Here is a 13,502-nt window from a genome sequence, read left to right on the forward strand (position 1 = left end):
CTCAATGTTTATTCGGGCTGGGCTGCCCGGCTCCCTCTGGCCAGGGAGAGACAAAACTGAACCCAAGCAATGACATTTGCAACAGCCATAAATATAAAGACGAGCCGCGGGGTGGGGGGCTCATCCCACAGCACCCCCCCCCCAGTCACCAGTTGAGGGGGGCTCCCATCCCAGGCACAGGGGAGGGGGCAGAGGCTAGCAGCCCGAATCGCTTGGAAACCTGATTTTCCTTGTGTTGGGGGTTCAGGGAAATTGGCAGCCTGGGGGTGGGGGGGAGGAGGCTGCAGCAGGGCCAGCTGTGGGGCACCGGGTGGGTTCTAGACAAGAGCTCATGCAGCCGGGCTGGGTTGTCAGCTGGTCTGGCACTAGAGGGCAGGGAACCAGACTGCAACCCCCACGCTGCATCCAGAAGCCTTCCTGCTGCCCAGACTCCATCCCGGAGCCAGCCGGGTTCTAGAGCAGTGGGGATGATCTAGAACTCCGACTCAACCCTGAGCCTTGAGAATGAGCTAACGCTGTCAGCTCAAAAATGGCAAGTGACTCAAAATAACCTAGAGCGTGTGCTCTAGACCCGTGTTCCAGGCAGGGGGCACTAGCAGCCACACTGACCCTCCGAGAATGATCTAGAACTGCAGCCCCATAGGCCTCGTTCCACCCTACACACCCGGCTCGGGAGCGAGCTCCAATATGATCCAGAAACCCCCTTTCGCAGCCATGCTGCTCTCAGTCGTGCTGCACCATGCATCTAGAAGGCCTGGGCTTGCCAGCCTTGACCTGCCTTCTGGAGCTCAGGAACCAGCCCCCCTCCGTTCGTTCGCAGCACCCACTGGCACTCTCTGTTCCCGGAGATGCCATTCGAGACACCTTTTCCAGAGCACACACCACCACCTGACATCTCATGACCCTTCTGGACTGATCTAGGACACAACGTCAACCTGTACATATGGCTCCAACACACATCCCTGTATTGCACTGAGTTTTAGAGGAATCCAGAACAGTCTAGACTTCACAGCACTCCCCTGGAGGTCCCAATTCTGGACTGTCCCTCTTAAACAGCTCCAGAACCCTCCTATTTCAGCACATTGCTCTGGGACAATCCAATCAAACGCTACTCCAGAGCCTCATCTGTCACCCAAGAACCATGCCAGGGTACCCTACATTGCTGATGGACCCCCCCCCTCTAGACATCACGGGCTGATCTAGACTGCGCGGAACGGTCAAAGTGAAAGTCATTAAGACACGTTTTTTCCAGCTAACCTCCCCCTTCCTCAAAAAAGGAGGTTGACGCCGCTTTTCAACAACGAGGGGAGGGGGTCGCTGAAAAAGCCGCTTCTTAATTACTTTCACTTTGGAAAGCTCTGCTTTCGAACGTGCGATTGGAAGAAGATCCGCAAAGTCCCGCAGAATTTGCACATCTTCTTTCGACCGTTCCCTGTAGGCCCCACAGGGCCCCCATTTTCACACACAGTCTGAAACAATCCAGATCTCCCAACGCGAAAGCCCCAGGCTGCCCTGCCTGCCTGAGGGAGAGGCCTTCTTGCAGGATCCAGACCAACCCCACGACGTGGGAGTCAGGTCCTGTTCCTGAGCGGCCTTCTTTCTAAACAACAGCTGAGCACGCTCCTAGCACCCACCCTGCTAGAGGCCCCACCCAAAGGGTGGCAGCTGCAAAGACTAGAAGGATCCAGAATGCTGCAGGCAACCCGGAGGTCATTCTAGATAGTTTGGAGGAGAAGACCAGAGTGTACTCGGAGAGCAAACTCTAGAAAGCTCCCCCACTGATCTAGAACACAAACACCCCATCATTTGGGGGCTCCCGAGGGAGAGCCAGAAGCGGGTGATGGAAGGTGGGAGGGGGATACTTAGGTCCTTTTCACATGAGGGTTGCCTCTTGTTTTGGATGACCTAGAACCAATGATCTAGAACCCTGCAAAGGGCGAGATGGGTTCTAGGGGAAGCGCCGGAAGCAGGGGAGTGGAGGGGGTGTTTGTAACCGTTGTGCCTGGGAGGGGTGCCCCAGTGCTAGACCCACCTAGAACCCCTTGGTTTTACCCCCTCTTTCTAGACCAGTCTAGAATCCCACTAGTTCCTCTCCTCGATGATGGAGCTGGTGGGGCTGCTGAGGTCGCTGGGGCTGGAGGGCAGGGTGGGGGTGGAGGCATTGGACGCATTGGACGAGGTGCTGGCCTCGCTGGAGCCTTTCTTGGGTTTGCGCCACTCCGGGATGGAGCCCATGGTGGCCGGGGGCTTGATGTTCTGCCGGTCCTTCTCCGCCTCCTCCTCTTCGTCGTACCGCTCGTCGTCGTCCTCCGTCTCGCTGTGGTGGGGGCTGGAGTGGCGGGAGATGGAGGGGGAGGGCGGCACGGAGGCCGGGCGGGGGGTAGCGGAATCCCTGCGCCTGCAAGGAGAGACAGACGCCCGGTAGCGCCCAGACGTGGCCACGCGAGGCACAGCCTGGGGCTGGGGACCCCTCGGGGGAGGCAGGGCAAACGGGGACATGGGAGAATCAGGGACTGAGCACGTCCCTGGCACGGAGACGCCCTCTGGGGCGGGGCAGGGGCCCCGAGGGAGCGGGTACACGGGGGTGCCTTGGGGGGGAAGGGGGCCCTTCAGGGGGGTCTCACACTCACCGCCGTCTGCTCCGGGGGCTCGTAGGTGAAGTTGTCGGGGAAGGCCTTGGAGAGTGCCATGTGGCGGGCGTACATGTAATACTGTGGCGAGGAAACAGGGCGGGTTATGGGGAGCCGGGCTGGGCCTCCCCCACCTCTTTCCACCCACCCCACGGCTCCCTTCTGCCCCCCCCCACCCCCCGACAGCAGCCGATTCTCCCCCGGGGGCTCTGTTCCCACAGAGAGATCCCTCCTACTCCAGCTCTTCCCCCATATGGCTCGGCCAGGGATCTCTCACCCTGACAGCCCCCCGGGGTCACTGGCCCTGCCTCACCATGGGGGGCCCATCGCCGAGTCCAGACCCCCACTGCCCCACATCCCCCTGTCGCTGCGGTACCCCTCTCTTCCCTACTGACCTGGCCCCGCCTCCATCCTCCCCCAGGGTTCTCGACTTCCATGCCCCTTTACAGTGCCCCCTCCCCCGTCCCCTAGCCCCGCCCCCCGCTCACCCGGCCCAGGTACTTCCAGTCCAGCAGGTCGGAGAGGCGCTCAGTCCGGTTGCGCTGGATGATGCGCTGCCGCCGGCTCTGCTGGCAGAAGCTGTACAGGAAGGACGTCAGCTGGGTGCAGGAGTCGTCCAGCGCCCGGAACCGCCGGTCCAAGATGTAGATCCCTGTGGGGCAGAGGAGGAGGAGAAATAATGGTAACTCTACAACCAAAGAGACTATAAAACAAGTGGGAGCAACAGAAAGGTGACACTTCTCAAAAAGGAGGGATTGTAGAAAATTGATAAGGGAAGCGAAAGGACACGAAGCGAAGTCTAAAGCCAGCAGAGTGAAGGATAATGAGGGTTTGCTGTGAGTTTTTTTAAAGCATTCTTAGGAAGAAAATCAGCCCTAGCAATGGACTTGGTCCATTACCAGATGCAAATGGCAGACCTGTCGATAGCAATGCAAAAAAGATCGACGCATTGTGATGGCGAGTTGGGGGTTCCCCAGATCCTGCAGCCCCGTACAGACTCCACCAGCCAGTAGAACAGAGGGAGTTTATTGTACCTTCAGGGTACAGCACAGCACAGACGGAATCTCCTTACAGGAATTGGGCTAGGATCCCTCAGGCCCCCTTGAGATGGGGGTGACTGGGCCCCTACAACCCCAGCCTCCTCCTCAGTCTCTCTCCTTCATGGCTCCAGCTTAGCCTGTGCTCTCCCTGCTTCCCAGGCAGCAACTGCCTCCCCCCAAGGCCCTGCCCCTCAGCCAGGTGTTGGTCTCTGCCTTCCTCCCTTTGTCTCTCTCCCTGGGAGACTGAGCCTGGGTGTGTGTGTGGGGGGGGGGGGGGTTAATACACATGTGGGTGAATCAGTGGGAATCCCATCCCAGCGCAGGGGGACCCCGGGTTACAGAGCAGACAGCCCCCCACTACGTCACAAGCATTCAGTATGGGACTGGGGAAAAAGGGAGCCCATCCAATTCAGGGTGCATATTTGCAGGCAGAATTCCTAGTGCCAGGTAGCTGACAGGGACCTGCCACGGAGTGGGGGGAGTTCAGGGGCCGGGAGATGAGGCAAAGGCCCGCCTGCCCCGGCCACGCAGGAGCAGATTACGGTGGGCTGCCCGGGGGGGAGGGGAGGACAGGCGGAGTGGCTGCCCGTGCGGCGCGCCAGGGCCCGGGGCTCACCGTAGGCGGACGGGTCGGCGATGTGCTCCTCCATGAAGCAGCCGAATCCGGAGAGGTTGGTGGAGATGCTGGGAATGCCCATCACTGTGCACTCGGCTGGGGGGGAGGGAGGGGAGAGTTAGAGAGGCGGGCGGGGGGGGGGGGCAGCTGGGTACCACTCGCCCCGTCTGACCCACAACCCCACCAACAGAGCACGATGGCTCATGGATACCCACCAGCTGGGGCATGGGGGCTGGGTATCCGGGGCCCCCCCTCGCTGGCAGGGGGCTGGGTATCTGGGGACCTCCCCGCCCCCCCCCCGCCTAGTCCCGGGATGCAGCCTCTTTGAGGCAGGGGCAAATCAGTGCAGATGAAAACCCAACCCAGACATTTTGACTCTTGCCCTTCCCCCTCCATCCTGTAACCCACCAGCCCTCTCCCTTGCCAGCAGCGGGTCCTGTCTGCCCGCTCCCCCCACCCCCAGCGTGGGCCCGGGCGCCCGGCCCCTTGCCTGGCGTGTAGCCCCACGGCTCGTAGTAGGAGGGGAAAACTCCCAGGTGGCAGCCTCGGACGAACTCCTCATAGTCCAGGGGCAGCAGGGGGCTGGTGGAGGACAGGAACTCGGGGTGGAAGATGACCTGGGGCACAGAGGGGGGAGGGTTACCTCTGGCCAGGGCAGCCCCCCCCCCCCGGGCGAACCCCCCCCGGCTCACCTTGACGCGGTCGGCGCTGCTGTTGAAGAGGCCGATGCGCCGGATGGTGTTGAGGATGGCGTCCGTGGAGTCGTCCAGCATGTTGTGGGTACAGATCGGGGGGAAGGACTGACGCTGGGACACAGACAGATGCCCGTCAGGCCAGGGGGCCGGGCTCGCAGCCCCCACCGCCCTGCTCTAACCACTAGACCGCTCTCCCCTGGCTCCTGGCCCCTCCATCCATTAGACCCCACCCCAGCCGAGCCAGGAGGACCCAGGCGTCCAGTACCTGGGTGGCAAAGATCGCTCTCTTCATCATGGTAAAATCCTCCTTGTCCAGCATCTTGTTCATGTCTGGCAGGTTCCCGCTGGCAGGGGGGGGGGAGGGGGAGGAGTATTAATGGGGGGGGGGCAGAGCCCAGCACTGGCACCCCCTAACTCCCAGTCCTTGTAGCCCCCACCCAAAGGCCAGAGCCCCCTCCCCCCTCGGGCGTCTCCATGCATCCCTCTGCCCCCAGCTCCCCCCCAGGGCCACCCACCACAGTGAAGCCAAAAGACTGGCAGCCCCATCCCCCATCCCCCAGGCTGCTGACGGCGGGGGGGGGGGGTCACCACTCACATCAGCAGCGACTCATAGAGCTTCTTCCCAAACTTCTCCTTCACAGCGTTGGCTGTGTCCCTGCCGAGAGAGAGAGAGATGCTGGGAGCCCGGACGCCTGGGCTCTGTCTCGGGGGGGGGGGAAGGGGAGCCTAGTGGTTGGAGCAGAGGGGCTGGGATCCGGGACGCCTGGGTTCTGTCCCCAGCTCTAGGAGGGGGGGGGGCGGTGCCCTTATTGGATGTTTAACACACACGGGCAGAACGTCCTCTCCCCGGAGCAAGGGGACGAAAAGGGCCCCAGAGGCTCCTGCGTTTGCCTTCGGGGCAGCTGAGCCCGGCGCGCCGGGGGACCCAGCCTGCCCGGGGACGGGCTTCGGAGATTGAGAAGCCGGCACTTGGGGCCTGCGATGCCGTTTCTCTAAGCGCCCTGCTCCCCACGGCAAATAATCCGAGACGCCTGCTCCGAGGGGCCGCAGAGCTGAAGCGCCAACGGAGCTGGGACTTTGGGGCGGGCAGGACCTGCTCGGGGTGGGCGAGATGGGTTTCCGGAGCCCCTTGCCCGTGGCAGGAGGGAGCTGGGGGGCGGCCCAGGAGAAGCCGAGGGCCTAGGTAGGTTGTGTTTGTCTTTGTGCTGGCCAGGGTGGCAAACAGCACCTCTTTGTGGCTGGCTTGGGGCCTTAGAGTAAGCCCTGGTTCTAAGCAATTTGTCCTGACATGACTCTCTCGGCGGGCCCCTGGAACCCACGGGGCGGGGGGGGTCTAGTGGTTAGAGCAGGGGGCTGGGAGCCAGAACGCCTGGGCTCTGGGAGGGGAGTGGCACCTAGTGGTCAGAGCGGGGGTGGGGCGGGCTCACCAGAGCTGCTTGCGCACGGCCTGCCCCTTGAGGGTCTCCACGTTGAAGTTGTTGGTCCGAGCCGGCATGATAAAGAAGGCCACGATGGTCACTTGGCTGCCATTCACCTGGGGGGTGCCGGAGGACGGGTGTGAATGGGGGAACAGAAAAATGGCCACAGTAGGTCAGACCAAAGGTCCATCTAGCCCAGTATCCTGTCTGCCAACAGTGGCCAGCACCAGGTGCCCCAGAGAGGGTGGACCAAAGACAATGATCAAGCGATTTGTCTCCTGCCATCCCTCTCCAGCCTCTGACAAACAGAGGCCAGGGACACCCTCTCTATCCCCGGCTTTTATGGACCTAACCTCCATGAATTGATCTAGCTCTTTTTTTAACTCTGTTCTAGTCCTAGCCTTCACAGCCTCCTCTGGCGAGGAGTTCCACAGGTTGACCATGTGCTGTGTGAAGAAGAACTTTCTTTTATTAGTTTTAAACCTGCTGCCCATTCATTTCATTTGGTGTCCTCTAGGTCTTATATTATGGGAACAAGTAAATAACTTTTCTTTATTCACCCTCTCCACACCACTCACAATTTGATAGACCTCTATCCTATCCCCCTCAGTCTCCTCTTTTCTAAACTGAAAAGTCCCAGTCGCTTTAGCGTCTCCTCATATGGGACCCGTTCCAAACCCCTGATCATTGTAGTTGCTCTTTTCTGAACCTTTTCTAAGGCCAAAATATCTTTTTTGAGGTGAGACCACCACATCTGTACACAGTATTCAAGATGCGGACATACTACAGTTTTATATGGGGGTAGGAAGATATTCTTCATCTTATTTTCTATCCCTTTTTTAATAATTCCTAGCATCCTATTTGCTTTTGGACTGCCGCTGCACACTGCGTGGACGTTTTCAGAGAACTAGCCACGATAACGCCAAGATCTCTTTCCTGATTAGTTGTAGCTAAATTAGCCCCCATCGGATTGTATGTGTAGTTGGGGTTATTTTTCCCCGATGTGCGTTACTTTACACTTATCCACATTACATTTCATTTGCTATTTTGTTGCCCAACCACTCAGTTTGGTGAGATCTCTTTGAAGTTCTTCCCAGTCTGCTTTGGTCTTGATTATCTTGAACAGTTTAGTATCATCCGCAAACTTTGTCACCTCACTGCTCACCCCTTTTAAAATATTGGCCCTTTTTAAATATTGGCGTTATGGTAGCTGTCTTGCAGTCCCTGGGTAGAGGGGCCTTTTGGGCCATTCCTCAGCCCACAGCAGAGATTGGGGGGGGGGGGGGGATTGTGGAACAGCTCAAGTCCCACCCCAGAGCCCCCCGCCCCCACTGCTCTCAGCCCAGCTAGGAATCTCCCACACGGACCCTCAGAGGCCCCCGCCCTCTGCTGCCAGGGGTGCGTCGGACCCCTTGCGAATGGGACACCAAGCCGAGGAGTCCGAGGCCTGTGCCCCGCTCACGCCCCCGTCCCCTTCCTGTACCAGCGACCCACCACTCTGCCCCGAGGGGGCTCCCACCGCACCCCCACCCGGCCAGCCCCCCACGCACTCCCAGCCTGGCGCCGGCCGCAGGCTACGGGCACAGAACCAGGCCCAGGGCACCTCCCCAGGAAGGGCGTGCCAGCCCGCCGGGCCCCTCCCCAGGGCGCGGGGGGACGGGGGACAAGGCACCTGCAGCACAGACGCCTCCCCACCCCCACCGGGCAGGGAGCCCCCAGTACCCGGAGCAGGTAATTGAGCCGGGCCAGCGCCTCCAGGAAGATGTCGGCTCCCTTGTTGGAGAACTCGTAACGACCGGCGATGAAGAAGAACAGGGTCTTGTCCAGGTTGAAGTCCAGATTCCTGGGGGAGAGAAAGCGCTGAATGCCCAGCTCCCCAGCCTGCAATCGGGGTCCCCCCGAGTTCCCAGCCCCTGCAGCCTGCCCAGAGGGAGCCCCCATGCGCCCATTGCCAGGCGAGGGGTCCCCAGATCCCCGCACCCCACCCCAGACCCAGCTGCACCCCCAGCCAGGAGGAGTCCAATGGCCTAGTGCTGGGGTGAAGGGGGACGTCTGAGCGCAGCCCCCCAAGGAGCAGGGAAGAGCCAGCGTCTGCAATATCACAGCCGGCCAGCAGGGGGCGCTGACGGGCAACCCAGCAGAAAGGAGCCGGGCCCAGGGCTGGGGGCAGGGGCTAGGCACCGGGACTCCTGGGTTCTCTCCCCTGGGCCGTGGGGACTCACCCATAGAAGTGTCCCCGGACGAACTCCTGGATCCGGGCCTTGCTCTGCGCGTGGAGGTTCTGGAACTCGTGCATGGCCGAGAATTTCTTGACATTCAGGCCATTGGGGGTCACTAGGTCTGGGGGAGGGGGGGAGGGAAAGGGGGGGGACCAGGGTGGAGCAGCCATTAGTGGGAAACAGCTGAGCCTGGGACCTCCCGCCCCCACCGTTCTATGCCGCTGCGCCTGTGCTCCACCCCAGAGGGGCTGCATCTCGGTGCCAGGCGAGGGGTCCCCCTGCACCCCCCCCCCCCCCCACCTCCTCACCGGGCTTTCTCTTGAGCAGGTGCTCAGCTTCCACGGCTGTGATCTGGGACACAGTGGTGAAGACGTGGGTGCAGTGCACGGCGGCACGCTCCATGCAATAGCGGTGGTAAATCTGCCGGTCCCCCGCCTCCTTGTCCACGTTAAACTGGGGCAGGAGGGCAAGAGACAGGCGAGCGGTAACGCCTAGCGGTTGGAGCGGAGGGGGGGAGGCAGGTAGGACTTCGGGGTTCTCTCCCAGCTCTACGCAGGGAGTGGAGTCTAGTGGTTAGAGCCAGGAGGAGGGCGGGGAGCCAGGACTCCTGGGTTCTCCCCGGGCTCTGTGCAGGGAGTGGAGTCTAGTGGTTAGAGCCAGGAGGAGGGCGGGGAGCCAGGACTCCTGGGTTCTCCCCGGGCTCTGTGCAGGGAGTGGGGTCTAGTGGTTAGAGCCAGGAGGAGGGCGGGGAGCCAGGACTCCTGGGTTCTCCCCGGGCTCTGTGCAGGGAGTGGGGTCTAGTGGTTAGAGCCAGGAGGAGGGCGGGGAGCCAGGACTCCTGGGTTCTCCCCGGGCTCTGTGCAGGGAGTGGGGTCTAGTGGTTAGAGCCAGGAGGAGGGCGGGGAGCCAGGACTCCTGGGTTCTCCCCCGGCTCTGTGCAGGGAGTGGGGTCTAGTGGTTAGAGCCAGGAGGAGGCCAGGGGGCCAGGACTCCTGGGTTCTCCCCCGGCTCTGTGCAGGGAGTGGGGTCTAGTGGTTAGAGCCAGGAGGAGGGCGGGGAGCCAGGACTCCTGGGTTCTCCCCCGGCTCTGTGCAGGGAGTGGGGTCTAGTGGTTAGAGCCAGGAGGAGGGCGGGGAGCCAGGACTCCTGGGTTCTCCCCCGGCTCTGTGCAGGGAGTGGGGTCTAGTGGTTAGAGCCAGGAGGAGGGCGGGGAGCCAGGACTCCTGGGTTCTCCCCCGGCTCTGTGCAGGGAGTGGGGTCTAGTGGTTAGAGCCAGGAGGAGGCCGGGGGGCCAGGACTCCTGGGTTCTCCCCGGGCTGTGTGCAGGGAGTGGGGTCTAGTGGTTAGAGCCGGGAGGAGGTTGGGGAGCCAAGTTTCCAGGGCTCTCCCGGCTCTGGCAGGGGCCGTGCCCTCACTCACGTTGTGCAGGTTGTTGTAGAAGTCGACGCTGCCCGCGCACAGGTAGCGCCCCAGCAGGGTGGCGTGGGTGGTGAAGATGGTGGCCACGGGCAGCTTGCGGGTGCGGCAGAGGACGAGCCCGACACCGGACAGCCACTCGTGGAAATGGCCGATGACGAACGGCTTCTCATCGCACTGCGCCACGAACTGGGGGTGGGAGAGAGCGAGTGAGCGCCCGTCCGGACGCCGGGGTTCTCTCCCTGGCTCTGGGACGGGAGTAGGGGCTAGTGGTTAGAGCGGGCAGCCAGGACGCCTGGATACTCTCCCTGGCTCTGGGAGGGCAGTAGAGGCTAGTGGTTAGAGCGGGGGGAGAGGGGGGGAGCGTCTGGGAGCCACAACGCCTGGGTTTTCTCCCTGGCTCTGGGAGGGCAGTGGGAGCTAGTGGTTACGCGGGGGGGCGGGGCTTGGAGCTAGGATGCCTGGGCTTTCTCCCCAGCTCTGGGGGAGCAGTGATGACTAGTGGCTACAGCGGGGGGCTGGGAGCCAGGACGCCTGGGTTCTGTGACTGGTCATCAAGCATCGAGGGCAGGGCTGGGCCGGGCTCAGGGGCACTGGGTCAGTCGGGGACTCAGGGTAACCCCCCCCCCCCCCACGCACCTCGCCCAGGAACCAGGCGGTGAGGAAGCCGAAGAGCACGGCGTCGTTGGCCTCCCGGTCGTACCAGGGCACCCCGATGGTGCAGCTGTCCCACAGCTCCGTCTTCCAGCGGTCCAGGCTCCACGCTGTGGCCCCCACGTCCAGCAGCACCACGTAGGGGCCCCCCTCGATGAGCCAGCGCCCGAAGTACACCTGGGGGGGCCGGGGTGAGACGGAGCTCCCAGCCCCCTCCGGGACCCCGACCACAAGACCCCAAACCCGCTTCCCCAGGGGCCCCCGGACATGCACCAAGCCCCTGCCCCGCACACTCCCAGCTGGGACCCCATCTGTCCCCTTGGGGAAGTCCCCCCAAGAACAGCGTTGGGGCCTGGATGCTGTTAGCCCATTCCTGCCCCCTCACGTAGCCCTCCCCCCATCCGCTCCAGCCCCAGCCCCAGCCCCAGCCCCAGCGCCCCCCCCCCCCCCCCCGCCAGGTTAGAGGGAACTTCAGGGCAGATATTTTGAGCACCAGAGAAAAACAACACGTGGGGGGGGGTGACCTTTGCTGGGGAGCAACGTGAGCCTGGCTGCTAAAGATAGCCCCCTCGGGGCACCGGGCCAAGGGGAGGGGGCTTGGCATCCCCATGGTGCCTGCTGGGGAGGGAGGGGGGGAGAAACGAGCTGCCCCCAAAACACCGGGGACTGTTCTAATAGGGGACAGGATTTCTGGGTGCACAGCGGGATCAGGGCTCCGGGAGCGGGGCCTAGTGGTTAGAGCAAGAGGCTGGGAGCCAGGGCACCGGGGTTCACTCCCCGGCTCAGGAGGGCAGGTGGAAGAATCATTCAGATCAAGAAGAGGGGGACCCGGATGCAGAGGTGGGTGGGGGCTCCCCTTGGATCAGGAGGAGCAACAGGGTCACTTTAGGCCCCTCCCCCTCAGGGCAAGGAGGCCCCTCCCCCGGTTGGTGCGCTAAGCGTGCAAGGCCTCCCCTTGCACGGACGGGCTGGCGCCCCGCACTCGTGGGCCCCGTCCCTCCCCTCGCAGGGGCTGGCATCCTGGGACCCCCTCCGTGCCCCCTCCCCCTCTGCAGCTCGCACCTTGCAGCCCTTGGCGTTCATGGAGTCGATGGTGCGCCGCACGGCGGGGTGGGGGGGCTCGATGAGCTCCACCTGGGTGCGCACGTTCTGCTCCAGGTAGGGCCCCATCAGGAAGTAATTCTCCCCCCACTCGTCCGCCGTGATCTTGGCCTTGGTCTGCAGCACCGTGTAGATACCCCCCACTGCGGGGGGGAGGGGTTAGACACAGCCTCTGGCACCCCCATGGACCCTCGCCTCTTTGCCTGGCCCCCCCCCTCGCCGGACCTCCACCCCACTGCCCAGGGGGCGGGGACCCCCTCGATACAGACCCCGCCCCCTCGAGGCACCGGCCTAGGCAGACCACAGCCCCAGTGCATCGTGGGGCCCCCAGCTGCAGGGCCCCTCCCTGACTCCCTTGCCCCACACCCCAGCAGGGCTTTCAGCCTCCCCAGGTCCCAAAACCGGCAACCCCTCTCCCCCCCGCCACTGTCAAACCTTCCCGGTCTGTACCCCTAGCCCGGCTCCCCCTCGCTCCTAGCCTGCCCCTACCCCCCACTGCACAATGCCCCCCCAGCTCAGACCGGCTCCACTCAGCCCCCCAACGTCAGGACTTGGGCCTCTGTGTAGGGTGGGGGCTGAGGATACGGGGACCCCTCGCCCGGGAGGCCCCGTAGAGCAGGCCCAAAAGAGTTTAGGACAGGACACCCCACAGATACCGCCCCCTGGCGCTGCACGGGGGCCAGCAATATACTGCCTTCTGTTGATCCCCTGGTCCGCCCCCCCAGACCAGCACCCCTCGTGCCCCACTGAAGGAGGGGGGCTAGGAAGGGGGCAGTCTGTCAGGACATAGCACCTCCCACTGATCCCTACCCCATCCCTTCAGCCCGGCATCCCCCAACTAGCAGTGATGGCCCTAAGGCCCCGGTGCCGGCAGGGGGGCCGAGCTGGGACGGGCCCATCTCTGCCCCGTGCCCACAGCAGGGGCACTGAGTCAGACCCCCGTTGCCCTGCCCCCTGCTCGTCCCCCCAGGCTTAATGCTCCTGCCTCCACCCCAGAGGGCACGTACCCCATAGGTCACTACGCTCTGCCCCCAGCAGCTCACAACCCGACCTCCCAGGCTCCCAGCCTGACTGCCGCTGGGCCCCACCCCCCCTACTGGAGCTAGGGCAGAACCCAGGAGTCCTGGCTCCCAGCCCCGCCCGCCTCTAACCACTAGCCCTTACTCCCTTCCCAGAGCCAGGGCAGAACCCAGGAGTCCTGGCTCCCAGCCCCTCCCGCCTCTAACCACTTGCCCTTACTCCCTTCCCAGAGCCAGGGCAGAACCCAGGAGTCCTGGCTCCCAGCCCCTCCCGCCTCTAACCACTAGCCCTTACTCCCTTCCCAGAGCCAGGGCAGAACCCAGGAGTCCTGGCTCCCAGCCCCGCCCGCCTCTAACCACTAGCCCTTACTCCCTTCCCAGAGCCAGGGCAGAACCCAGGAGTCCTGGCTCCCAGCCCCGCCCGCCAGAGCCAGGGCTGATGTTGACCCCGGAGAGAATTCAGGCATCTAGCTCACCCTTGTTGGCCACCTCCCAGGCCACCTCGAAGAGGATGGCGTTCTCCAGGTCAATCTCATCCTCCCAGTCCTCCAGCCCCGTCAGGGAGGTGACGGAGAGGCTGCGAGCCAGGGGCATTGCGGCTGAGGCTGGGGGGCAGCGCTGCAGGAGCCAGGTCCGGGTGCTGGGCTGGGGGGACAGACAGGGGGTCACAGCCTTGCTACTCTGCAGCACAGGC

General features: G+C 63.2%; 1 protein-coding gene across 1 annotated transcript; it reads right to left on the reverse strand.

Moving 5' to 3' along the window:
* Positions 1–994: 994 nt before the first annotated feature.
* On the reverse strand, positions 995–13,453 carry GYS1 (glycogen synthase 1). The gene is given in 17 exon segments (XM_075915849.1): positions 995–2,379; positions 2,381–2,398; positions 2,631–2,711; positions 3,119–3,282; positions 4,287–4,382; positions 4,777–4,903; positions 4,979–5,092; positions 5,247–5,325; positions 5,577–5,636; positions 6,409–6,515; positions 8,122–8,242; positions 8,622–8,739; positions 8,927–9,071; positions 10,038–10,223; positions 10,674–10,865; positions 11,751–11,932; positions 13,285–13,453. Coding segments are annotated over 17 exon segments (2,205 nt in total). The 5' UTR covers positions 13,403–13,453; the 3' UTR covers positions 995–2,082.
* Between the last annotated feature and the right edge of the window lie 49 nt (positions 13,454–13,502).

This window comes from Pelodiscus sinensis, unplaced genomic scaffold (assembly GCF_049634645.1).
Source record: "Pelodiscus sinensis isolate JC-2024 unplaced genomic scaffold, ASM4963464v1 ctg154, whole genome shotgun sequence".
Lineage (NCBI taxonomy): Eukaryota > Metazoa > Chordata > Testudines > Trionychidae > Pelodiscus > Pelodiscus sinensis.